The sequence below is a fragment of the Panthera uncia genome, chromosome X (genome assembly GCF_023721935.1).
Source record: "Panthera uncia isolate 11264 chromosome X, Puncia_PCG_1.0, whole genome shotgun sequence".
Lineage (NCBI taxonomy): Eukaryota > Metazoa > Chordata > Mammalia > Carnivora > Felidae > Panthera > Panthera uncia.
Window position 1 is genome coordinate 104,531,993 of NC_064817.1, and position 27,394 is coordinate 104,559,386.

General features: G+C 42.9%; 1 protein-coding gene across 1 annotated transcript; it reads right to left on the reverse strand.

Annotated features, from left to right (window-relative positions):
* Positions 1 to 1,036: 1,036 nt before the first annotated feature.
* On the reverse strand, positions 1,037 to 27,394 carry FRMD7 (FERM domain containing 7). The gene is made up of 12 exons (XM_049643298.1): positions 27,317 to 27,394; positions 26,441 to 26,545; positions 25,591 to 25,633; positions 22,708 to 22,786; positions 19,655 to 19,752; positions 11,514 to 11,628; positions 10,954 to 11,101; positions 7,942 to 8,037; positions 6,377 to 6,540; positions 4,374 to 4,442; positions 4,188 to 4,263; positions 1,037 to 3,102 (listed from the first exon to the last, which is right to left on the reverse strand). The coding sequence occupies exons 1-12, from the start codon at positions 27,392 to 27,394 to the stop codon at positions 2,038 to 2,040; spliced, it is 2,136 nt and encodes a 711-aa protein (XP_049499255.1). The 3' UTR covers positions 1,037 to 2,037.

Sequence of the window (27,394 nt, forward strand, 5' to 3'; positions counted from 1 at the left end):
TAAGTTGTCTGGTCACCCTAACAATAGTTTTATTAGGAAATCATATACAGACTTGAACCATATAGCTCTTTGGGGAAAACAGATTTCACAAAGACTTCCAGAGCTGAGATGAGAAATAGCATATAAGCCTAAAGGAATTTGAGTTTTTCCTAGAGAAAAAGTCGAAGATGAGCTTAATATAGCTTTGAGGATCTATAGGATTAACACATACGTAACTGGACTTCAATATATTCTTACTATTAAATAGCTTTTCTTGGGGAGCCTGGGAGTCAGTTAAGCGTCCGAATCTTGATTTTGGCTCAGGTCATGATCTCATGGTTCATGAGATAAAGCACCACATCAGGGTCCACGCTGACAGCACGAAGGCTGCTTAGGATTCTCTCTCTCCCTCTCTGTCTCTGCCCCTCCCATGCTCGTGCTCTCTCTCTCTCTCAAATATAGATAGATAGATTTGTGAGTTACTGGGTAGGATTCAAGGAGCAGGGAAAAAAGTGCTAGAATGAGGGAAAGGACTAGAGAAAGGTATGTTAAAAGGATATTTTCTGATATAAGGATGAGGAAAGTAAGAAAACGATTCCATGCATCTTTTCTCCATTAAGTCATGTATAAAAATAGCTTGCTTATGTAATTGCATCATTTGTTTGAAGTTAGTACCCAACATTGTCCTGTAAATATGTTGTACTTAACATTAAAATCAATAAATGAAGTTCTCAGATGGAATGCTGTACCTTCCAGGAGGAATAGTAGGGAAATTCTGAATGGGTCAGGAATAGAATCTTGGTTCATGAACTCAGTCTGGTTTTAGCACGATCCTTTTTCTTTTCAGCAATCGCAGTTCAACCACTTCATCCCTGAATATACATTTTCACCTCCCTCCTTCCTTTTTCTTATTTTCTAACTGTCCCTTCCTTTAGTAATACACCAGAACCAATCATTTCTGAAATTGATTAAAACAAAATGAAGACCCAGGGGTGCCTGGGTGGCTCAGCTGGTTACGCATCCAACTCTTGATTTCAGTTCAAGTCATGATCTCACAGTTTGTGAGATGGAGCCCCACATTCAGGCTCTGGACCGACAGCACAGAGCCTGCTTGGGATTCTCTCTCTCCCCTCTCTGTTCCTCCCTTGCTTGCTCTCTCTCACTCTCTCTAGACAAACTTTTAAAAAGAATAATAACAAGCAAAATGAAGATCATACTTGCAACTTATTTTTTTAAATAAATGGATGTTCATCACTCTTTATTAAAATTCTGTTCATCTCATTTCTTTGCCTACATACATGCAAAAAAAAAAAAGAACTAAGTCTTGCAGGAGAAAGTAGATAAACCAACATGTTGACTTTTATCTTTCACTACATGTAATAGTTAAGAATAGAGAAATAAGTCAAACATCATATCTTCATCAGGCATATATCTGGCTTTAGAAATTAATTCATGAATTTCCGAGGTTGAGAATTTTTCCCAGTCCCAGATGCATCACAAACTTGTATTCTGCCGAGAGGATGTATGCCACCATCTTGTTCCTGAGACATCAGAGGGCCATGCTCCCCCTAATATATGTTATAAAAATCAAAATCTTTAACACGTCACAGAAACATTTTCACTGGAACCTTTAGTCGCGGTACGGTTTAAGAACAAAATGACCAACATAGTCACAATCTACTAAATCACTAAAGGACACAAGTCTATATGCCAACCCATACTGTCCCCATTCTTCAATGTGGAAGAGCGCGAACTTCACTGATAACGTCTCTGGAGAAATGTATCATGGAGATGATAAATGGCCACCTCACCCTACAACAGTGCTGGTGATGGGAAGGTATGTTCCAGAGTCACTTCAAAGGAAACTTGAAGAGAGGAGATTGAGGAACGAGGCAGCAGCTGGATCTTTCATAAGCTAGGTGCCCAAACTCAGGAGATTCCCTTAATGCCAATGAGTAGTAACTAAGAAAACGGTTTGTGCAGAAGGTTCCTTTTTTTTTTTTTAATCTACGTTGGCAACATGGAACTGGCCTAGGAATGTTCCTGGCGTTCACACTTCTAAGCTAAAAAGTAATTACACGGTTTTAGCAAAGTCCTGTCTTCAGCAGTCGGTGTACTGAAAGAAACGTCTTCGTCCTCTTCATCTAGCTGTAGACTACCAGAAGATAAGCGGACTCTGGCCATGGGTGACCTTATCCCTTTGCCATACAAAGAGTAGTAGTCCGATTTAAGAATTTCTGATTCTGAATCACTGGATTCACTAGCTACGTATCTTTCTGATGCTCCCTGATCCATTAAAACTGTTGGAAGCTCCTGCTCTGCAAACATATATGGGAAAAAGTCAGCTTTACGACTCAGAGTAGGACAAGGCCCTAAAGGTCTAAATTCAGACCCAAAAGGAAAACGGATTGTTTTCATATCTGATTGGCTCTGGGATCGTTTGGGAGCTTGCTCTTGAATGTTACATGCAAACGCATCTTCTAAATTTGGGTCTTCCGCTTCCAGATCTATGTTGATGTTGCTCCTACCACTGGTCCTGGCCGTAGCTTCTTGGAGTTCTTCAAAGTCTTGCTGAAAGCTCTTCATTCTGACATTCCTTGGGCTCCTTTTGGCTGGCTTCGTTGCAGTGGGCCCTGGAGAGCTGTCTGGCCTTTCCCTTTCCCCTGCCAAGGTCGGAGACCGTCTGGGCACCTGGGGTGGTCTGTCCACGTAAAAAAAGACTTGGGGAGGCATAATACTGACCTGCTGGCCAGTACAAGGTATATAGGGCACATCTGTGTAAGTCAGCCGCCTCGCTGGGCTCACTTCACTTGTGAGGCCGGCAGGTGTGCTCATGTGATTGTCAGCAAGCTTACAGCTCGGCTGGAAGGAGCTCAGAGGACTCCTTCCCTCAAAGTAATCTCTGGGATCGGGGTCTGTGTAAAGAAAAGGGAAAGAGGAACTGCTCTGGGACTGATGTAACAATGCGGGGTCCGCCTCTGGTTTGGACCGCTCTGGCGCGGCGGCAACCGTCACCTCGGCCGCGGAGCTCCTCCTCCTACCGTCCAGCACGGGCTCCGAGGCTCGCACCCCATTCGCGGTTCGGTAGCATCCGCCGCCATACGCTAGTCTCAAATCTTCCACCTTGAGAGGGAGGACATGGTGAAAGAAGAGAAGAGTCGTTTGGTGGGGGTGGGGGCAGGGATCCAAAGTAGCCTCCAATTTCACAAAGGTATTTCTCACACGGTCGTTTCAACCCATGTTCTAGTCCCAGGTTGATAAATCTATACAGGCAGGACCATAACTTGTGCCATGGCCCAATCCCTGCGCTAAAAAGTACACAGGACGCTCTCCTTTCTCACTGCCACCCCAAGCCCAGCCTCTGAGTTCTTCATGTGCTCCAGCCAGCGCGGGACTTTAAGCAGTGCGGTTTAGAAGCTCTACAAATGAGCCGGGGTTCTGCTTTCTGGTTCTGGTTCTGCCTTCGACTTGCCGTGTGACCTTGGGCAAGTCCCCTAACCTCCCTGCTCCAGCCTCCTCCCTATTTTCTGTAAAATGGTGGGAAGGAGGGCTATGAATGGCATGAGAGGGTCATAGATTAGATGGTACCTTCCAGCATCATACCTCTGTGAAGCTTTTGAGATAAAAGCTGCCTATGACCTGAATGAAGACATGAGCGTTTGTGAGACCTATAATTATTATTATTTTTTTTTTTTTTAGGGAGAGCCAAAGAAAAATAATTAACGTGGCTAATGCTGTAAAACCCAAACGAAGCCATCATCTCACTGTTCCAGGAGAACAGCACTGTTGTTAAATTAAGTGACAAAATTACACAGCAAGAGTACTTTAAAACGTTAACCCAAGACCTTACAGCTTCCTCTAAGCCTTAAGATTTTCATTAGGTAAAAAGGAAGAGCTTTTACTTTTAAACATGCAAAGCCACAGAAATTCATTTGGATCTGCATTTTGCAAGATGTTAGCAATACAAGGTGCAATTTAAAAATGTGCCATATCCTTCCAGTCTATGAGGTACACACCAGTGGTCATTTATTAAATGGTCTTCTATTGGCTGGAAAGACTGAGCTGACAGATCTCCCTAGGAGGCCAGCCTATGCAAACAGTCACCTTTTTACACACTGGGAGATTCTGGCAGAATCAAATCTTAAAAGCATTTGAAATGTAGATGCATTACATTTATCTAAAGCAGAAAGAATTTTCAGAAACCTTACTTGTTTTGATACATCAGAGAGGAGGTCTGGTGACGACCTGCACTGCCGTTCATGGTACTGAGATGGGTAATGTTTCCTGAAATCCCCAAACAGAGAAGGAATTGAAATGGTCTTCATGCACCTACAGAACATATATAATTCTCTAATTCAACTTAAAATCAACACGAGAGAGAGAAAACCATGTACCTCTCGAATGGTAAGCTCCTCAACCTCCCTTTCTTTCCATATTCCAAAAGCTGCCGTTGGGTTCTTCCGCTATTTTAAGAATGAGACAGACATTTTATTTTAAAAAAGATTTGATGGGGGGAGCCTGGGTGGCTCAGTCGGTTAAGCGTCCAACTTCGGCTCGGGTCATGTTCTCGCGGTTCGTGGGTTCGAGCCCCACGTCGGGCTCCATGTTGGCAGCTTGGAGCCTGGAGCCTGCTTTAGATTCTGTGTCTTCCTCTCTCTGCTCCTCCCCTGCTTGCTCTCTCTCTCTCTCTCTCTCTCTCTCAAAAATAAACCCTTAAAAATTTTTTTAATGTTTATTTTTGAGAGAGAGTGTGAGTGGGGGAGGGGCAGGGAGAGAGGGGGACAGAGGATCTGAAGCGGGCTCTCTGCTGACAGCACAGAGTCCAATGAGGGGCTTGAAGTCACGAACTGTGAGATCATGACCCAAGCGGATGTTGCACACTTAACTGACTAAGCCACCCAGGTGCCCCGAGATAGACATTTTATTAACACTAGCCATAAGCCAGTAGGCTACTAAAACTTGAAAGCTTCGTTTACTGCTGAAGTCCAGTCCACATGAATGACATATGCCATGAATCGTTGACCGTCACAGTAATTAAGAATAATACCCACTTATCCAAATATCAGGCATATATCAACCTCATCTATGCAGAGCCCAGGAAATTTTTAAAAGCTTCTGAACAGGACTATATAACAGTTAAAAAATCTGGCCTTGGAAACTAATATACTTTCCTATGAAGGCCTTTTCCCTACCTACAAATTTAGATACAATTTCTTTTTTTCTTAATATTTTTTAAAGTTTATTTATTTACTGACAGAGAGAGAGAGAGAGAGAGAGAGAATGGCAGGGAAGGGCAGAGAATCCCAAGCACGTTCCACACTATCAGTGCAGAGCTCGATGCAGGGCTCAAACTCAGGAAACCACGAGATCATGACCTGAGCCAAAACCAAGAGTCGGCCGCTTAACCCACTGAGCCACCAGGCACCCCCATACACAATTTCTAATAAGGCTATTTATCTGGTTTCCCAATTCATGACAGAGGAAAAACAGCTAACTAAAACAGTAGAAGAGGTTTGCTCCAGCCAGACACACACCAACAAAGAAAGCCAGCTGGGAGAAACACAAAAGCCAAAAAGGAAATCACAAAAATAATAAAGCCCCAAAACTCTGAGCCATTTATCACTGGGGTGCAGGGACTGACATTCCTCTCCCGCCCTGAGGCCATCACTGCACTACAGCTGCCTGTGCAGGTCAATAAGTGATGTTTATAATAACTCAGGTCATTAAGACAAGGGCAAAATATGCTCAGTATCATCTGTTTAAGGAGGCAGGGATTTGTAAAATACATTTTGGAAAGATTCCATCAAAAATATGTATGTTTTTAAAATCTCCTCAGTTCTTACTGAGGCAGGCCTCCACTATTTGAAAATCCCCTATGGGAAATATTCAATTCGGATTTTTTTTTTTTTTTTTACCTTAGCTAAGAGTTCTGAAAGCCTCTTCCAAAGAGTGACTAGGCTGGTGCGTTCAAGTAAAAACAAGATCTTATTTTGACCTGGCTTCCATTCTTCCAGTGTTTTCTCACGCTATCTCTTGCCTAACCACCACCAAACGGATGTTGTTGAGCTGCCCTTTCCATGGCTTGCATACACGTTCATATAAAGAAAACAATAGGTTCATTAAATACGTCTTCTCAAACAGTGTCTGCTCCCTGCTCCTCATGCTTGCCAATATTCTGATCTAACCCCTTGCTAGGATGCTTCCCTCCTCCTCCTTCCCGGTTAGGAAATATTGACCTAATGTGTCACACAGAGAATGAGCCGTAAAGGGTGTCACCCTTTAAGTGACTTAAACGGATTCTGTATTGCTTCTAGAATTCAACTCCTCCTACTGCCTTCCCTGTCACTGAAAAGAAGTTGCGGGTACAGTATGCCCGCGTGCAATAATATTTCATTACCTGTAGCGGAAACTGGAGCCCTTGCTGCAGAGTAGGGTTCTGGGCTTTGATTTGGGCTCTTCAGAAAGTCTGAAAAAAGCATGGTACTCCACACAAGTCTTCCAGAAAGCCTTGCAGGCATCTCGGCTGGCCATGGTGAACTCCAAGGTGTCCTTGCACAACACCTGTATAAACCAATTTCCATTAAGCGAAACACCCTTCATGACTATCAAAGAACTTCAAATCCCAATGCTATCCAAACCATTGGCCCGAGGGCCCGTGCAGCTTCCGATTTTCCACTCGGCTCCCTACAGGCTTCACACCTACTAAAAGCAAATGATTGGCCACCTTCCGAGGAACGGACAGGGCCACTGCTCAAAAACAGAGCCTTCTCTAAGAAGCCCATCTCGCTTTGCAGCCCCCTCACCTCAAACGCTTGTTTACCCACCCACCCCACTTCTCTGCCAGGAACCTTTTTATGAAGTTGTAAATTAGGTTAAAATGAACATCAAAGGACATCCTTTCGAGGTGACAAGAAGTTATAAATGACCAACAGGAAACGGGGTGGGGGGGAGGGGATTTCCTTACAGATGGTAGGCTTTATAGGATGATTACACGTGTGGGAGTCTTTTTTAACATATCAGCTAGAAACACTTTGTCCTCTCTATGCTGCCTTGTTCGACAATGCTCTGTATTGCTCACTTAGCATATTCTAATCTGCTTTAGGGGAGCTTAGCCTTCCAGACCTAAAGTTCAAGTTTCCTCCATCCCCCAACCCACTATATACCCGCCTTTGCCCACGCATGCATGCAGCCCTATTTTCTGCTGACCCCCCCCCCCACCTCCTTTTGTTCATTCTCAGGTTCCTGCATGCAGCCCTGGGACACTCGACAAGCCTCACACTGGATACAGTCTCCTGAAGTGCTCAAACAAACGCTTTCACGTAAGGCTAAGGTCCAGAGGATGCAGCCCAAGCTACTGAATCTTCTGTAGGTCAAAACACGAGTTGATACACATTTTTCATTTCCTTTATGGTCACAAAAGGACATCCTTTGTAGCATCGTTGTCTCACCCCGAACAATGCGGCCTTGACCGGCAATTCCTTCTTTTGCTTAATCTACACCCAAAGTTCCCTACGTCTTGCTTTGGCAAGTAGGTGTTCAATTATTTGGCATGTAGTAGGTGTTCAGTTATTTTTTGTTTAATGAAGAGGCATGAAAATACTTTATAAAATGGGGCAGATAACATCAAATAAATATGTCCATAGTCCTAGATCTGTTCACTTCCATTTGACTTCTCAAATCCCTGGAAAAAAAATGTTTTTTTAAGGAGACTTGTCTTTCATTCCAGCCACCCCATTTTCCTACTACTTTATTCGTTCTGAACTGTCAATAGGATTTCTTGGTGTTCTGCCTTGAGTAGAAATATGACTAACGCTCTGGTTTATTTATGTAGAGGCAAAAGAGGGAGTACATCACCCCTCAGGGCCAGCCAGCTTTCACCACCCACATTCAAACAATTTGCTGAAACAACCAAGAAATCCCACGTGAACCAAAAGTAGAAGAATTTATTATAAAGCTACTTACCAAAATGTTGGAATGAAGTTTGATGAGAAAATGCTTTCTCTTAAAACTCAGCTTGCGGATTTTAGCCCAGTTGAAAGTATTGATCTTTGTATTTCCCTATAATGAAACACATGGCAGACTTCAAGGTGAATGTCAGCAAAAGCTGGTTGGGAAGACAATGAGAACCTGCTAGAAAATGCGCTTCTGTGCATGGGACCATCCTTGATCTATCTCTTGCACGTACTGATCCTCCTGTACTAGGCGGAGGCTGTGGGCCGCAGAAGGCGTTCCAGGTGGGACACAGGGCCGTTCCGAAATGCCAGCAAGGAGGGGTACACCTGGGAAAGGTTTCCAGCCAGGATGGGGAGATCACAGTAGAAAAGGATTACTGCAATAGCTTCTCTAATCTCACCCCTTCCTACGTTTTCACATTCAACTGCCACTCCATTTACTCAAACACCTTCGATAGCTCCTCACTACATGCATCATCAAGTCTAAACACTTTTGGCTGGGTTTTCCTGCCGCCACTATATTGAATATTCAGCCTTCTATCCCACTGATCCTAGAAAACAGTCTTCCATCCAACTCTGTACCTTCCCTCCCAGAGAGAGGGCTCCTCATTCTCCTTACCTAGAATTGCTTTCCCCATAGCCAAGCTTTCTTGCCCCGCTAAAGCGTTCTGTATAACTATGACAGCCTACATCCATTTCTAACTCCTCTTAACTCCCTTGGCTATAGTGGACTTCCCAAACCATTTAGGTCTTTTAGTTGGTTAGTTGGTTGGTTGGTTGGCTGATCTGTCGGTTAGCTGATGTTTGTTTGTCCACATGCTCCAAAAATCAAAGGTATACAGAAATATAGACATTGAGAAACCTTGCTCCTATCACCATCACTCCTATCTCTGTCCCTCTGTACCTATCTACCCATTCTCTATAGATAACCACATTTATTAGTTTGTTGTGTATACTTGTACAACTTCAAATAAATATGATAAATTAGGTTTTGATTACTTACTGGCTGCTATTGATCACTATTGCTCTGGTCTCTCAAAATAAATTGTGAGTATCTTAATTATAGGAGCCACAGGTCACGCTTAATGTTAGTTTCTTGATTATGTCATCCTTTACCCTTCTCGGGGCCTTTGTCTGTGTGCCCTTTGTCTGGAACCCCCATCCCTCACCTGCCAGCCCTCACTTCGATCTGGACAACTTCCTCAGGTCTTAGCTTAAATGTTCAAGTCCTTTCACATGTGTTACCATAGCATCCCACACTTCTTCAAGCACAAGTACATTGTATCTGTTTAAAATTATTTGTGTAGGGGTGTTTGGGTGGCTCAGCCAGTTAAGCAGCTGACCCTTGGTTTTGGCTTGGGTCATGATCTGACGATTCATGAATCAATCCCCTCACTTGGGATTCTCTCTCTCTCCCTCTCTCTCTGCTCCTCCCCTGCTCATGCTCATGCTCATGTCAAAAACAAATAAACTTAAAAAATAATAACAAATAAAATTACTTGTTTCATTGTCGGTCTTCCCCCTATTAGAATGCAAGGTCCATGAAGTCAGGATAATTCCTGCTCACCTCTGTACCTCTAGTGTCTGGCATAGGGTGGATGTACGATAACTATACTGACAGAAGACTGAATGAACAGATTGCTGCCCAACTCGGTAAAAATACTCAAACCCATTGAATTGAACAATTAAAACAGATGAATTTTATGGCATGCAAATTATATCTCAGTAAAGCTGGTTTTGTTTAAAAAAGAAAATAATAATATAATGAATGAAGAACACATAGGAAGTACTCAGTACATAAGTATTCTTTGACTGGATTTGGGGTAGGACAAAATAGACCAGCCACATCGTTTCACACTGTCCACAGAAGTATTCACACTGGAGGAGGTCACAACTAACACGATGGCTTTGCTCCTCTGCCCTCCCCCATTTTTTCCCATGCGGGAGGAAATGGCGAGGATCGGGGCTTAGAGTGGAGTGGGTAAACAGGCATGCCTGTGACCCATTGGGTCTTTTGCCCACGAGTGTGATTCTCGTGCCACAAAGTTTACAACCAGAAACATGAGAAGGCCAAGATTCTTTTAGCTGAGTCTGTACCTGACTCTTTGTGACTTACTTCAGTACTCTAATTTGGTCCTGGAGATCACTGGGCCTGAGCTCATCCCTTCCTCTCTCACAAGTGATTTATTCCCAAACCTGCCCAGCTATCTGCCTATCATCTTTTTAATGTCTATTTATTTTTGAAAGAAGACACAGAGAGACAGCATGAGCAAGGGAGGAGCAGAGAGAGAAGGAGAGAGAAAATCCCAAGCAGGCTCTGTGCTGTCAGCGCAGAGCCGGACGCGGGGCTCAAACTCATAAACCACGAGATGAAATCAATAGTCAGATGCTTAGTTGACTGAGCTACCCAGCCACCCTTCTGCCTATCATTTTGGAAGGTGAGGCAAGTGCTCTTGAACCTTAACCTGTATCTAAATTCATTGAATGTTCACCCATGTGAGGAGACTTAATGGACTGGTCAGGTTCCTTGGAGTGAGGATTCATGATGATAGAGGACCAGAGAGGCCTGAGTTGGTTTCTAACCTGAAAAACAACGTCCTGGGAAAATAATGAACCAGTAAACAGAAGCAACTGCTGGCACACTGGGCTCTAATTCCCTAGCAGCCGACGGTGGGCATCTCCAGTGAAACCAATAACTGAATGAGAACACCACATTTTGGACCCTTCGGGTTGTTTCTGGTGCATCCGGATAAGGTGAGTGCACTCCGCATCACAGCCTAAGCTTTTAAGATGCCCAAATCCATAATGTGCGAGTTCCTGTGAGTCAAAACAGTCAGTTACAGACCATAAATGGAGGCAAAGCACATCAAGGGGAGAAGACTTACCCAAGACACTGGCAAGTGTCCCCTCCCTTTCTGACGGGTGGTAATACTGAGAGGTGAGGTCACCTCAGGAATGGACACCCACGCTTGTGCCAACGTAACCCCCGAAGCCTCAGGACTTTAAAGGAAAGAGTTGGTACCCGTAACACCACTACTCCCATGTGAGCAACAGCCAGGTGGATCTGCATCCCTTCGCCATCACTGGCGGGGTGAGGCCTGATGCCGTACATATCCAGCTTCCTTGCTATATCCAGTAGCAGAATGTCCGATTCAGCCGGGCTCCTGCCGCTGCAAAGGGAAAGAATTTACGAGCCTAATAAATGCGGCAAGAATGACACCTCCACCCTAAGGGCTCCAAGAGGAGCTCAGTGTTTTCTCGAGCTCGAAGCTTCTCTGACTTAAGGACTTGCTTTTTTTTTTTTTCATGTTTATTTACTTTTGAGAGAGAGAGAGAGAGCACAAGCAGGGGAGGGGCAGGGAGACGGGGAGACACAGAACCCGAAACAGGCTTCAGGCTCCGAGCTGTCAGCACAGAGCTTGACGCGGGGCTCGAACCCACAAACTGTGAGATCAGGACCTGAGCCAAAGTCGGATGCTTAACCGACTGAGCCCCACAGGCGCCCTAGGACTTGCTTTTAAGAGCCTGTCCCCAGCATTAGCATGCCCACTAGCAGAAGCAGGTGCCAGATGAAGTACTTACACGTGCTTCTGATGAAAGTGCATGATCTTGCTCTCTAAACAGTCTTGGTTCGGTAAGTATCGGGTTTGTGCCAGATGTTTCTTATCTGTTTCTTCATGAAAGTCTCCCAGTTCTGCTGCACGACAGAAAAGTGACATTTTTCACATTAGCATTGAGGAGTTAAGCAGTGGAGCACCTGGCAGATTCTCTGACCTGCCCCAAACAGCCCCTTCTTTGCAGCCAGTATAGCCCTAGGCCCCCCACCCCATGATTTATGTATCTTTATATTTTAGTTCACGGTGGAATGAACTGGGTCTTTCTCAAATCAGAAGCAGTGGCTTGCTATGAAGTCTCAGTATAGTAAATCACAGACACGGTGTAGGTCTTAAAGGCTCCAGGATCACAGGTGAGTATTTCATTAGTTTCTTCTTCCACATTCTGTTTGTGATCTCTTCTTCTTCTCATCAGTTCCTGTTACAGTTTGAGTTGTGTGTGCCCCAAAAACACTCTCAAATTCATATGTGGAAGTTCTAAACACCAGTACCTCACACTGTGACTGTATTTAGAGATAGGACCTAAAAAGAGGGGATTAAATTAAAATGAGTCAGCAAGGGGGCACCTGGGTGGCTCAGTTGGTTGAGCGTCTGACTTCAGCTCAGGTCATGATCTCACAGTCCGTGAGTTCAAGCCCCGCGTCAGGCTCTGTGCCGACGGCTCAGAGCCTGGAGCCTGCTTCGGATTCTGTGTCTCCCTCTCTCTCTGCCCCTCCCCTGCTCATGCTCTGTCCCTCTCTGTCTCAAAAATAAATAAAAACATTTAAAAATAAAATAAAATAAAAAAATAAAATGAGTCAGCAGGGTGGGCACTCATCCAATCTGACTAGTGTCCTTATAAGAAGAGGAAATTCGAACACACAGATACCAGGAATGCAAGTGCACGGGAGAAAGACCAGGTGAGGATACATCCAGAGGACAACAATCTGCAATCCAAGCAGAGAAGGCTCAGAAGAAACCAAAGCTGTCCACACTTCAGCCTTGGATTCCTAGTCTCCAGAAGTGTGAGAAAATACATTTCTGTCATTTAAACCACCTAGACTCTGGTATTTTGCTTTGGCAACCCTAGCAAAGTAATACAGGCCCCTAACCTCGCTCTACCTTGATCGTACATTATCCAAAAAGGAGCATATAAATGCCAAGTACAATGCCAGCCAGTCACAGCTATTCATCACTCTGTACACTGGGAAGTGAGTAAAACCCTAGCTATCTGGAATCCCTAGGAAATGAATCATTCTGGAAATTATTTGGGCTTTTCCAAATTACTGGCAGTTCACCCCTGATCATAATCTACTCTTTTCTAGATGTCTCCAGTTTATTGTTTTAAACATCTGTCAGCACAATGCCTACAAAGGTCGTTGAGGTGTACAGGATTATCTGCCCCTACAGTTAATGGATTGGAAATGTTTTGATTTTTGAATTACCGTGTCTTCTTTATCATTTTTACACCTTTCCCTCTCTGTCAGATTGATATGAATCACTTCCTGGTCACTGACTTCCCTTGAAGAGGTCTCCACTTGGTTGTAATTATGACTTCTAAGTGGGAACCTAGATATCCAAACCTGTTAGCGTTTTATGAATTGGAAGAGTAAATGGATTCTCCATGGAATCCTGTGGTGCTTGCCTATTGACTAAAATACATGGACACGGGACACTGATTTTGAGTGCTGGAAACTTATTTTGCCTTTTCTCTTGATTTTCTTTTGTTTCTTAATTTTTAAAGTTTATTTATTTATTTTGAGGGGGAGGGTCAGAGACAGAGGGAGAGGGAGAATCCCAAGCAGGCTCCGCATTGTCAAGGAGCCAGACACGGGGCTCGAACCCACCAACCATGAGATCATGACGTGAGCCGAAATTAAGAGTTTTATGTTTAACCAATTGAGCCACCCAGGTGTCTCTTGACTTTCTATTACATTTTAGACAGGTGACATGCTCATTGAGATATAGGTGTATGTTTTTTAAAAGTCACATTATAGTGAAAATCCTCATATAACAAGCTTTCTTAAGAAAAAAAAAAAGACCAAATAAATGGCTCTTTTATTTATTTTTTGCCAAAATTGATAACTGTACAAATCTCTTTAAAACAGAATCAGGCCCATATGATTTCACTGATTAATTCTATCAAATATTCAAAGAAGATATAAAGACCAATTCTTCACAAACTTTTCCAGAAAATAGAAGATATAATACTTACCAACCCATTCTATGAGGCCAGTATTACTCTGATACCAAAACTGTGATGGACAAAGCCATCATAAGAAAACTACAGACCAATATACCTCATGAATACAGAGGCAAAAATCCTCAACCAAATACTAGTAAACTGAATCTGGCAACATATAAAAATGATTACTCATCATGACCCAGTGGGATGTATCCCAGGATTGCAAGATCAGTTCAACATATGAAGATTAATTAATATAATATACTATGTCAATAGAATAAAGGACAAAAAAACATTTATCATTTCAGAAGATCCAGAAAAGCTCTGGGCAAAACCCAACACCATTTCATGATTTTAAAAAGTTCAACAAACAAGGAATAGAAGGCAGCTTCTTCGACCTGATAAAAGTTATCCATGAAAACCCAATAGCTAGCATCATAATCATACTAAATGATGAGAAACTGAATGTTTTTCCCTATGACCAGAAACAAGACAAGGACATCTGTTCTTGCCAGTTATATATCCAACATTGTACTGGTGGTTCTAGTCAGTGCAATGAAGCAACAAGAAAAAATATAAACAATTTGCACTGAAAAATAAGAGATAAAATTGTCTTTACTGGGGCGCCTGGTGGCTCAGTCAGTTAGGTGTCTGACTCTTGATTTCGGCTCAGGTCATGACCTCTGGGTCATGAGTTCAAGCCCTGCATTGGACTCTGTGCTGACAGTGCAGAGCCTTCTTGGGATTCTCTCTCTCCCTCTCTCTCTGCCCCTCCTCCGCTCATGTGCGTGCTCTCTCTCTCTCTTAAATAAATAAACATTAAAAAATTTGTCTCTACTTGTAGTCAATGTGGTCAGGTGTGTAGAAAATCCTAGGGAATCCACGAAAAACTCTAGAAGTAATATAGGAGTTCATCAACGTAGAAAAATGGATCAATATACAAAATACACTTGTATTCGCATATACTAGTGATGAACAATCCAAAAATGAAACCAAGAAAATTCCATTTATAGCATCTAAAAACCCAAAATGCTTAGGAATAAATTTTACCCAAAGATGTAGAAGGCTTGTATACTGAAGATTATAAAACATTGCTAAGAGAAATTTTTAACAGATCTATATAAATGGAGAGACATTTCGTGTTCATGCATTATAAAACTCAATTTGTTAAGATGGTAATTCTGCCAAAATTGATTTATAAATTCAATTAAATTCCCACCACAATTTTTTGTAGAAATTGATAGATGATCTTAAAATTTACATGGAAATGCACAGGATGTAAAATAAGCAAAACTATTTTGAAAAAGAACAAAGCTGGAGGATATACATTTCTCTATTTCAAAACTTAATACAAAGCTACAATAAATAAGATAGTGTAATAATGGCATAAGGACATATAGATCAATGGAACATAGTTAAGAATCTAGAAGTAAACCCTTACATTAATGGTCAATAGGTTTTTAAAAAGATAAGACAATTCAATAGGGAAATGATAGTTTTTTTCAACAAATAGGGAAAATGGACATCTACACGAAAAAAAAAAAAAATGAAGTCAGATCCCTACTTCACAACATACACCATACAAGCATACAAAACAACAACTCAAAATGGGTCATATAACTAAATCTAAGAGGCAAACCTCTAAAAGTTCTAGAAGAAAACCTAGGAGAAAATGTCTGTGACCTTAGGTTACACAAAGAGTTTTTAGATACAACATCAAAAGCATGATTCGCTAAAACATACTGAGAAAGGGAATTCTGCCAAAATTAAAAACTGTTCCACTCCAAAAACCAGAAGAAAAAAAGAGTCAATGCACCAAGTTGGGGGGAAATTTTTCAGTTACATATCTCATAAATGATTTTTAATGAGAATATATAGAAATCTGGGGCACCTGGCTGGCTGAGTCAGATCAGTGTGTGACTCTTGATCTTGGGGTCTGAGTTTGAGCCCCATTTAGACATTACTAAAAAAAAACAATATATATATATATATATATATATATATATATATATATTCATTCATTCAGTAGGAAGACAACAATCCATTTTAAAATGGGCCAAAGATTTGAAAGGCATTTTACCAACAAAAACATAGGAATTGTTAATAAGCAAAGGAGAAGGTGTTCCACATCATTAGTCACTAGGAACATGCTAATTATAATTGCAACAAGATAGCTCTTCATACCCACTAGAATGGCCACAAGAATAATAAGAATAAATAAGAATAAATAAAACGGAAAACAGTTCAGCAGCTTCATAAAATTTTAAACATATATTTACCTTAAGATGAGGTAATTACCCTTCTAGAAATCTATTCAAGAGATATGAGAATATGTCTAAACAAAAATTGTACATGAATGTTCATAACATTATTTATATGAGCTAAACTGGAAACAATCCAAATGTCCACAATCAAGTACATAGATAAACAAAATGTTGGGGTGCCTGGGTGGCTCAGTCAGTTAAGCATCTGACTCTTGATTTTGCTTTTTGTTTTGTTTTGTTTTTTTAATTTTTTTTTAACGTTTTATTTATTTTTGAGACAGGGAGAGACAGAGCATAAACAGGGGAGGGTCAGAGAGAGGGAGACACATAATCTGATACAGGCTCCAGGCTCTGAGCTGTCAGCACAGAGCCTGACGCAGGGCTCGAACTCACGGACCGCGAGATCATGACCTGAGCCGAAGTCGGCCACTTAACCGACTGAGCCACCCAGGCGCCCCTGACTCTTGATTTTGGCTCAGGTCATGATCCCAGGGTTGTGAGACGGAACCCTGCGTTGGGCTCTGTGCTGAGTGTGGAGCCTGCTTGGGATTCTCTTCCTCCCTGCTCTCTCAGAAATTAAACAAAATGTGGTATGTCCACAAAATGGAATACTACTCAGCAAAAGAAAAGAACAAACTGCTGTGATTCATGCTAGAACTTGCACAAATTTCAAAAATATTATGTCGAGTGAAACAAAGCCAGAAGTAAATGACCACATATTTTATCATTCTGACTGAAATGTCTAGAAAGGGCAAATCTATAGAAACAGAAAGTAAGTTAGTAGTTGCTGGGGCTGAGCATGGGGACAGGGAGTGACTGCAAATGGGCACGAGAGGTCTCTTGCATGATGGGAATGTTCTAAAACTGGATTGAGGTAATGGTTGCATAACTTTGTAAAATTTACTAAATATTGTTGAGTTGTAGTCTGAAAAAGGGTGCATTTTATAAGTAAATTGTACCTCAATAGAGCTGTTTTTAAACACACACACACACACCAATCTTTCCGTCTATTAAGCACAAGAGCCTATGTTGACCCTAGGCAAACACAAGAACACAAAGACTGTGCTGGTTTTTCATTCCATGCAAGACTATGAAAATCTAGGAAGAGACCTACAACATAGAAATGAGTAAATATCATCAGTAAAAGAAGGTAGCAAATGTTATGAGAACCCCCGTTACCAGGCTGGCCCAAAGTACCACCATCTCTCTCTACTGCAATAGCCTCTTCTCTGGTCTCCCTACTTCTGCCATTCCCTCACAGGGTCTCTTTTCACCCCGGAAGCCAACATGGTCCTGTTAAATCCTAATTCAGATCATTTCACTCCTCTGCTTAAAACGCTTCAATGGCTTGCTGTCTCATTTAGAGTAATCTTCTATGTCTTTAATATGCTTTTAAGGCCCTCCACGATTACTCTCTCCCCTTCTCCCTCAGTTCCATCCAGCCACAAAGCCTGCTTAACATTTCTTCAACACCCCTGGCACACTCCCCCCTCAGGCCCTTTGCACAGGATGTTCTCTCTGCCTGGAACACCCTTCCACCAGATTTCTGCAAGGCTTGCTCTCTTACCTCCTCCATGTCTTTGTTCAACTGTCATGTTCACAGTGAAGCCTAACTTGACTACCTTACTGAAAAATTCAGTACCCACCCCCGGAATTCCCCAGCTGCCTTCCATACTTTATTTTCTCCAATGCACTTATCTCCTTCGAATACATTATATATTTCCTTATTTTGGTTATTGTCCGATTGCCCTCCACTGACAAAATGTGAGCTCCACAAGAGCAAGGGTTTGTGTCTGTTTAGTTCACTGCCGTGTTCCCCATGCCTATAATAGTACCTGGCATGTGGCAGGTACTCAGTAAGTGTTTCTGGAATGAATGACAAAGAAGAGTTACTAAAAGCGTTCACAAAAGGGATGTGTAGGAGAGACTTAAGCAGATGAGACGTCAGAATGTGGAGATTGTTGAATGCCTAGAACATAAATATGGAACGAATGAATAAATGGATAAATGAGCAAATGAACGAGCAGTCTTGTGATGTTCTACACGCTGCCTTAGCATCCAGTGAAATGGTCCAACCTATGGATTGTGCGGAGCTGACTCATCGAAACTTTAGCTTTTTCTCTATGGAAAGAACTTGTATTGACAAAATAATCCTCTGGAAAAGCTGAAGTCCTCTGTGCTATGCCTGAAATGGCCACTAGGGAATGCCCAAATCCATAATGCTAAAGTATCCAGGATGCAATTGGGCTCCCCAACAGTCATGTGGGGGCCCCGGTCATTCACAGGCTGATAACGAAAAAGGAGAAGTCTTCCAACATTGGTTCATCTATCCGCCTTACCTGGTGCCCACCAAGCCAAACATTCAAAGCCCATCAATATTACATATAGTTTTCAGCCACCCCTCCTCGACACACCCTATGTGTGAGCTGTACTTGAGCTACATCTCTGTATATATGACTTCTTGGCCCAGCACAATTTTCTTTTTTATGCTGTCTTCTCTGCCTATCACTGCCTGTCCGATTCCTATGTGTCCCTTTAAAGACCAGCACAAAAGCCACCTCCTCCAGAAGCCCTTCCTGATTACTACTGCTCTCACTGCCCAGTGCTTTCCTGATATCCTGGGGCTGTGGTCACCTGCCCCAGTCAGCAGTCCCTTGGTAAACACTGATTTAGACACTGCCCCTATCGAAGCACTTCATTCTGGAGTTCCCAGTGAAATCAGAAATCTACCAGCTCGGGACTGTCAGGAAGGTCAAGGGATACAGGTCAAAAATGAAGTCGAGAAACAAGACAGAATACAATGTTATGATTCTGCAAAAGTGGTAAAGAACAGCCTATTCTTGGAAGGCCTCTCTAGAAGGGAAAGAAAGTCCACTGGCCATATAAGAAGAAATACAGTCTCCAGTTGCCTCGACCCCACCCACCCTCAGGGCTGCAGGAGAAGCCTGGCCTGCCCAGCTTTCCCCCCTCCCAAGCTGGCTCCCGCTGTTCCCCTGGTCTCCTTTTCCCTGCCTTCATTATTCAGCCTAGTCCAACTACTTGGCTGCTAGCAAATGGGAGCTCTAATAGATGCCTGGGGCCTTTTTCCCTTTTAGCCTCTTTCCACCTGCTGTACTCTGTGCTTTGTTCTCCAGATTCATGATAAAGAGCAACACAAAAATCCCATCAAACATGACAATGTGCTGCAGAAAGCACGTACCAGAAATGTATCCTGGGGCAAGCACAGAGAGTGGAGCCTGCCTGGCAAAACCCATGTCTGGACAGATTAGTCCAAACCCGCTCCTGGACAGCAAGCCCCAGGCGGGGGTAGGGGGGTGGGGAGGGTAGGGGGGCTGGAGGTTACGCCATGATAGAAAAAAAATCAGCATTTACCCTTAATCTCTATAGCCATCTTGTGAGAATGTATTCTTGTCACTATTATAAAGACTCGGAAACTCAGGCACAGACAAGTGAGGGGACGACAACAGCTAGGTCGTAGTAGAGACTGGATTGGAATCCAAAGCTGAATGACTACAATGACTAGCCTCTTTCTCCTGGACCATGCTGATTCTACATATATCTTATCCAGCCTTCCTCTCCTCTGTAAGTCCTAACACAGGATGGACACGCTGGGCGTGCTCGGCTCCTTTGCTCGGTTCCCTATCCGGTCGATAGGCGCCGAAACCGACATTTGCTACTTACATTGTAGGATGTGAGATACCATCAACGCTGTAGAGTTGTCACTGCATGGAAGCCTTCCTAGAGCCAAATCCTTCTTTATTTGAAGAGTAAAAAGATACCTGGAAGAAGTTGGGGGGGGTAGAAAATCTCTTAAGAAACAAGCATTTCCCTTCTCCCAGATCTCAGATGTTTCAAGAAAGAGACGGCACCCCCAGTCAGCAAGATGCCTTTTGGGGATGGTGAGTAATGCATAGGCTTTGCTTCAGCCCCAAACCAGTACCAGACCACAACTCAGCTGATCCAGCATTTTGGCAGGCCTCACAGCCATTAGGAATCACCCCAGCTAAATCCTCCCGCCAACTTGAGGGAGTTGGCCAATCATCCTCCAGTGGTTTCTGCCACGTAGCAAAGCCACATAGCCAGCCAGAGACAAAGGGAGATTCAGCAAGAACAAGCCCACTGGGGAGGCTCTGTTTACTAAATGCTATCAGAGCACTCACTATCAAAACAACTTAGATTGGGAGAGCAGGAATGATCACCCCATTTTACAATTACAGAAAGGCAGAGGTTAGGTGATTTGGGCAAGGTCATTTTGCCCAAAGATAGTGAAACTGGCCAGAAGTCAGGTCACCCACAGAATTTATGCCTCCTCCTATCCAAAATATTGTGTTTCAGAAATCAAGGACTTGAGGTCATGCTTTACTCGGACTACCTTCTCTGTATCATCAGAGACCAGCCCAGCACTTTGCACAGAGCACGTAGGAAATTCCTATGTTCTGAAAGGAATGAACCCAGTGTGCTCTTTTTTTCCCACCGACATGCTCATCAGGGACCCATAAAGTACAGACTGGTGTCCAGAGTTCTGCCAAAGAGATAGCATTTGGTCCCACGCTTTTAAGCTGTTACCAAAGGAGAATCAAGTTTTGAAAAGATGTGTAAAAAGAAGATTCTATCATTGACTGCTTTCTTCCATGGTCCAAATTTGGTTCCAGTATTTGATTTTATACACTGAAAAACATATTGAGTATGTACTGTGGGCATTTCCCAATGTAAGATGTAACTTTCTAAATAAAGTTTTATCTGGACTTCTTTATTTAAATCAATTAAGCCTTGAAGGCAATGTGGTAAATCAAAATTAATTGCAGGGGATAGATAAAAATCTAGATTAGAACAAGCAGGTAAAATTAGTAGGTGATTATTCAATTTATAAACGCATTCATCATTGTAATACTTCAAATTATGAGCTCCCCTAATGGGCTAGAAATGATTCAATTAGAAAATTTATATTTGCATACCACTCTCAGAAACTCATGGATTGGCCCCAAACGAGGCATCCTTGTGAATTTAACTATAGTTAAGTATCTTAAATGGCCCACCAGAAAAAATAAAGGAAGTCTAACATTTGCCATTGCCTGCTCTCAAATATAGATGTAAATGAGAATTAATAAGCCTCAATCGCTGAAGGGAAAGTGAATTTCTTTTTGCTCCTAGCAAGAAGGAAAAGGAAACTTCTTGTCATTTGACACGTTCCTTGCTACTAAGAGGGCAGCTGCCTGCTACAAATACCAAATCCTCGCTCTGAACAGCTGATGAATCATTTATCATCACATTGATTTTCTCATTCTTTCCCTTTTGGAGGGTGGAGGAGTTTATCTCCATTAAAATTGGTCACAGTGTGAGACTCAAGTGAAATGGGTTAGCAAATGCAAACTGATATAGATACCAAGATATCAGGTTATCTGGGAAAGTGGGCTACAACTCACAAATATGGAAGAGAGAAGGTGTGAAGGAGTGACAGACTTGTGAAAAGTGACGTCTGCAGAGACCCCGCAGCATACAAGTCCTCCTGTACAAAAGGGGTGAAGAAGAACTGGCCTTGAGCTGTGTTGGGAGGTGTGGGAGGTGGGGGAAAACTCGGCCAAATCACTCAAAGCTCCCAGGACCTGTTTTCTCCTCTGTAAACTAGGAGAGCTGGGGCAGATTATCTCAAATATCCATGCTAGGGTAAGATTCTAGAGCCTGGCAAGCACAGTAGGGTTTGGGGGAGCCTTATGTTGACAATGCATTTTTGAAGTAGGTTTACATTGTCATTTTGAAGGGTATTGTATCTAAGTATAAATAGACTTTTTAAGCGAAATCAGTCAGTCAGAGAAAGACAAATATCATATGACTTCACTCAGATGAGGACTTTAAGATATGAAACAGATGAACTTAAGGGAAGGGAAGCAAAAATAATATAAAAACAGGGAGGGGGACAAAAACATAAGAGACTTAAATATGGAGAACAAACAGAGGGTTACTGGAGGGGTTGTGGGAGGGGGTTGGGCTAAATGGATAAGGGGCACTAAGGAATCTACTCCTGAAATCATTGTTGCACTAGATGCTAACTAACTTGGATATAAACTTAAAAAATAACTTAAATAAAAAAATTTTTTAAATAGATTTTTTAAACGTTTTATACTTGTAAATTTTATTTTTATACACATAAAACATTTTGTCTCAAATTATGAATAATGTGTAATTATAAATGACTGTTAAAATTACATAAAATTATGAATAATTTATAATTATTAAAGAATTGTAATAATTATCAATGATTTCCATTATATATTATAATTTATTAAAGTCATTTTTTAGACTTTTTATTTTTTTACTCTTTCAATGTTTTATAAGTATGTGTCGTCATCACTTTCTACCCATAGGATGCATACACACACCCGCAGGTTTTCATAGCTGGTATATTCGTGCCGTCAAGCTGCCTTCCAGCTGGAACACAGATGCAATGAAGGCAAGCAGTCCTGTTGTTGTAGCAGCTAAAGGCAGAACCCCCACATGGGCACCCAGGCTGGCTGCCGTGCTAGAAGGCCACCCCTCCTCCCTGAAATCCCCACCCTTTGGAAGACTAACACTTTGGGGACCAGCCAGGCCCTCCTTCTCCTCAGCTCCTCACCGTCTCCCAGAGAGTGACTGAGAGCCAAGCTTGCCAAAGAAGGCTAGAAGCCCATCCCCTGATAAATGGAGAATAATGAGTCTTAGGTAACATCATGCAGCCGACCCACAGGTAAGTACTCTACCTTGTAAGCTCTTCTCGAAGATGTCCGGGGTCCACTGGGAAAAATTTCACCATAAATTTGAAAACAACCTCCTTAGGATCTTAAAACACAATTATCTCCATAAGTTTTATTTAAATGTCCATCACAACAGTTACAGGTATTTACACACACACACACACACACACAGTGTACGCACACGCACACACACACACACACACACACACACATACACACTTCCCTCTCTCCTCTCCCCTCTTCTCCCCATCACTGCTTCCCTCAGACTTTTCTTTTAAATTTCAATTTTCCACATTTCTAGGATGGTGCTATTTCTGGATCGTGTCTTTATGTGGATAGCAATCGGGAAAGTTTCCCTGTCCCTCTTTCTACCCTCTCTCCCTTTGAGTTTCTTTTTGTAAACATGTGTCTCTTTCTGGGCCCTACTGTGCCCTCTATGATGCGTCGCAGTTAGAAAATATATATACCACTTGCCTCTTGGGGATTCTGCACTCCTGGCTGAGAGAAAGGCCCAGCTTTAGAAGCAGGTATTTATCATCTGACTCAAGGTTCTCATAAAAGGAACTAGAGGTGAGTGTATGTATGGAGTGGTGCCTCTTTGTTGCTTAAAATCGACATTAAGAAAACACATCTAGGGGTGCCTGAGTGACTCAGTCAGTTAAGCGTCCAACTTCGGCTCAGGTCATGGTCTCATGATTCATGGGTTCGAGCCCGGCATCGGGCTCTGTGCTGAGGATTCGCTCTCTCCCTTTCTCTCTGCCCCTCCCCAACTCATGTGCATGTGCCCTCTCTCTTTCTCTCTCTCAAAATAAATAAACTTAAAAAAGAGAAAACACATTACTTGTCTTCACCCCTACTTGCATTTGAAAAAAAAAAAGAAACTCTTTGCATCAAAAGCAAATATTTATGGAGTGCCTATTATAGGCCAAGCGTTGCACCAGGCAGGTGCCGGGAATGAAAAGACAAAGAAGTACTCATAGTCTGGGAGGATGGGCAGCAGCACAGACTAATGTCAGTGTTGAGTACTGGGGAAGCAGAAGAGGGAGAAAAGAGGGCTCCCAGTTCGATTTGAATTTTAGATAAACCATGATCACACGGGAAATACTTATACAAAGAAATTATTCTTTGTTTACCTGAAGTTCCAATTTAGGTGGACATCTTTTATCTGAGAACCCTACGCCTGAAGTGAATTTTGTCACAGGCAGGAAAGGTAGGAGTATGAAGGGGGTCGATGGCAGAGGTAAAGCTAGAAAGGCAGGCAGAGTCTGTGCTTTGCGGATCCTGCTAACGAGTTTGGGCTTTATTCTAAGGGCAATGAGGAGCCGTGGAAGCATTTTCAGCCGGGGCGTGATGTGGTCAGCTTTGTATTTTCAATAGTTACCTTTGGAGTAGTGTACATGATGGATCAGGGGAATCAGTTAGGAAGCTGTTGGAATAAGGTGACACGGGATTATAATGTGGTGGGAACTGATGGGACTGCGGAAGCCCCAACCCAGAGAGCACGCGAGGGAAGAGACGCTGTAAAACAGCGTGTCTTGGGCGCCTGGGTGGCTCAGTCGGTTAAGTATCCAATTCTTGATTTCGGCTCAGGTCATGATCTCATGGTTGGTGGGAGTGAGCCCTGCATCGGGCTCTGTGCTGACTGACAGTGTGGAGCCTGTTTGGGATTCTCTCTCTCTCCCTCTGTCTCTGCCCCTCCCCCGGCTCTTGCACGCGAGCTCTCTCTCTCTGTTTTATTTAACACACTTAAAAATAAAAGCATTTCTCAGAGTGTCGACTGAAATCTGCCTGCATCAGAACCACCTGTGGAATTTGTTTAAAATGCAAGCTGCTGCCCCCCCCCCCCCCCCGCAACCCGGGAATGAGGCCCAGGAATCTGCATTTGAACAAGTGATCCTGACACACACTGAAATTTAAGCACCACACTAGGTGGTGACATCCGGGTGGAGGGAAAATTCCATACATACTAGGCACTCAAATACGAAATGAAACAAATGGACAGTGTCTGTGACATTGGATAAAACTAAAACATCTTCGGGTAGAAGGTAAATGGCAGTGCAGACTGACATAACGACCAAGGTCAGCCTGCCCTAAAATGGGCACTTAGGCATTAGGATTATTTTGACTTAAAAGCAATCAAAACCCAGTCAATTCAGGAAATGCTTTTTACCTCCCCCTCAACTGGCTAAATTTACACTGGAAAGGAAGAGCCTGTACCAGGAAGAGAGCTATTACCTGAGATAACTCCATTACAACATGAACTAGGTGTGGCAGACAGGGAGGAACTTCGTTAGGGCTTTTGATCAAAGTCCTCTATGTCCCATTGTGTCTGAGTGGCCCAGCAAACATTTGTTTACCAAACATTTACTTTTTCTTCCTCCTGTGAAGTGCATTCCTTCCCTCTGAGGTCCCACACCCTGCCCCCTTCTCCTTAGTTCTGGATGACACATTTACCTCATTTCACCTGTCTTTGGAATTTCCATGCCTGTGTGGATTCCCCATACCTATGAGATTAAATTTGAATTTCTCTTGTTCATCTGTCTCCTGTCCATTTGATTCTTATTCTGGCTAGAAGGACCTTGAAGGGCAGAGGAAATTTTTCCTTCCCCGAGAACATGAAGGATGCTCAAAGATTTGCAGTGCTGGAGTCCGAGCCAGTCCACAGAGTGCTGTAATTACCAGCATAGATCCAGGAGCATGAGTTTTTTCCTCTTGGGCAAAATTAAAACGATTTTTTTAATTGCTAAATTCACTGGATATACAAAGGATTAAAATAATACATCGAAGCCCTTTTCTCCCTTATATTTGGTGAGGAATAGTGTGGTGTTGCTGAAATATTTTCAAGCTGTCACTGGGAATTACATCCCTTAAGTGATTTTCCATACTTACTTTTTACTTGCTTTGTAATGGGCTTCAGTATCTCCAACCAGACCTGTGATAACATTAATGAAAAAGTTGGTAGAACATGGCATTGAGTGCAGCTTTTTTTTTTTTTTTTTTTTTTTGGTAATGGACAAAAGTCAACACGAAATAAACAAATACCAAGACTACTGAGATCCCTTCTAACGACAGTTAGAAACAGTGGTGTCAGAGATGACATACCTCGACCATATTCAATCAGCCCCCTCGTATTTACCCAATGACAGTGAACACTGTTGATCTATAAACTCTTCGTTGTTGACATTTGAATCACTGCTCCCCTGCCTAAGTAGGATGACAAAGGTGTCACATACAAGGCTCGTTAGTGGCTACAAAGACTAATGAAGGCATTTGGCTCTGCATTTGAATCCTAAAGCCTCCAAATGCCAGCTTACTTTCTGGGAAGGTGCTGGTGCTGGATAACGGAATAGCCAAGGCAGGACACGTCAGGAAGAACATCCAGAATGTTGGGGCCTGAGAGAGGGGAAAGAAGAGTCCCCTAGTCATTGGTAAGGTTAGGAGCCTTCATTCTGGAGGCCGATGTCCAGCCTCAGGGAAAATCAGAACAGATAAAGCACAGATTGCTGTTCCCAGGATGACAAAAGAGGAGCGTAGGGTAGAAAAGTCTGTTTGGTAAACTGAGGCGACTTTAAATAGACAAAGAGGGAAGAGGGACAGTAGTTGTTAAATCTGGTCATTTTGCAAGGATTTAAAATGCTTTTTCATTTTTCAGTCAGGTTTGAGCGCTCCATACCTGGCTGCAAACTGCATTTTAGAAGCAATCCTAGACACAAAGAACCCTATAATGAAAGCAACTTACATTATTTCCAGAATGGCTACAGAATTCTAATCCAAAATATTCCTTTTCAGCAAGATTTAGGTGGCTGCAACTCAGGTTAAACAGCGCCTTCCCGGATGACTTTTGCTAAACAAAACAGAGAGATCATAGCACAGTTTGCATTCCTGACCTGATAGTGTTACTGCAGTGTGGGAGAAAGGGTGGGGGCAGCCCAACTCTTAAAGCACTTTCGGGTAAGCACGGTTTACAGGTCTTGCTTGCATCCTCTCAAAAGACGATGTTTCACAGATAAATACATGCCTCTACCTGTAGATTGTTTTAGGGCCTCCTCCCCCCCCTGCTTAAAAAGCCTCAGACTAATGACAAATCCTCTTAGAAAAAGAGAGCCTTGTACTTAACTATGGCGAGATCTGCAAATCTACCCCTTCAATGGAATTCTTTAATCAATTCATCCCACAGGCAATTTGAATGATTTCCCCCCCAAATTGACAGATAGTTTAATCAAGATGCAAATCTGACCTGCTTAAAATCCTTCTGTGGCTCCCCTCAGGATAAAGTCTCTAGTCTTCGCTCAGGAGTCCGGGCCCACTTTGGCTCAAGCTCACGTGGCCCCGCCTGCCCCTCCGGCCTCTTCTCTTGCCCCTCCCCCTCGCTGGCATTTTCCTTTCTAATAATCGCAGCCTGCTCGCAGTTCCCCGCTCACATCAAGTAGTTTCATGGCTCCGGCTTCTGCTCCCCTGTCATTCCTTCTCCACAGACCGCCCTTCCCACCCTTCTTTGGTTTGGCTCACTCCTACTCAGCTCAGATGCCATCTTCCCTGGAGAGCTTTCCCGGATACCTATCAGCCACAGGGTGAGCCAAGGGCAACCTCGGTGCTCCCAAACACCCTCTCTCACCTCCAGCGTGCACTTTGAACCCGGATGTCTGTCTTTCCCATTAGACCGAATACCTTCATAGCAGGGACCTTGCTTCAT

Coding starts and splice junctions, on each gene's coding strand:
- FRMD7 (XM_049643298.1), bottom strand. CDS start 27,394: ATGAAGCAAGGTCCCTGCTATGAAGGTATTCGGTCTAATGGGAAAGAC. Junction 6,541..7,941: donor AACTTCATTCCAACATTTTG/GTAAGTAGCTTT, acceptor TGGTTTATACAG/GTGTTGTGCAAGGACACCTT. Junction 4,443..6,376: donor GGCTCCAGTTTCCGCTACAG/GTAATGAAATAT, acceptor TTCTTAAAATAG/CGGAAGAACCCAACGGCAGC.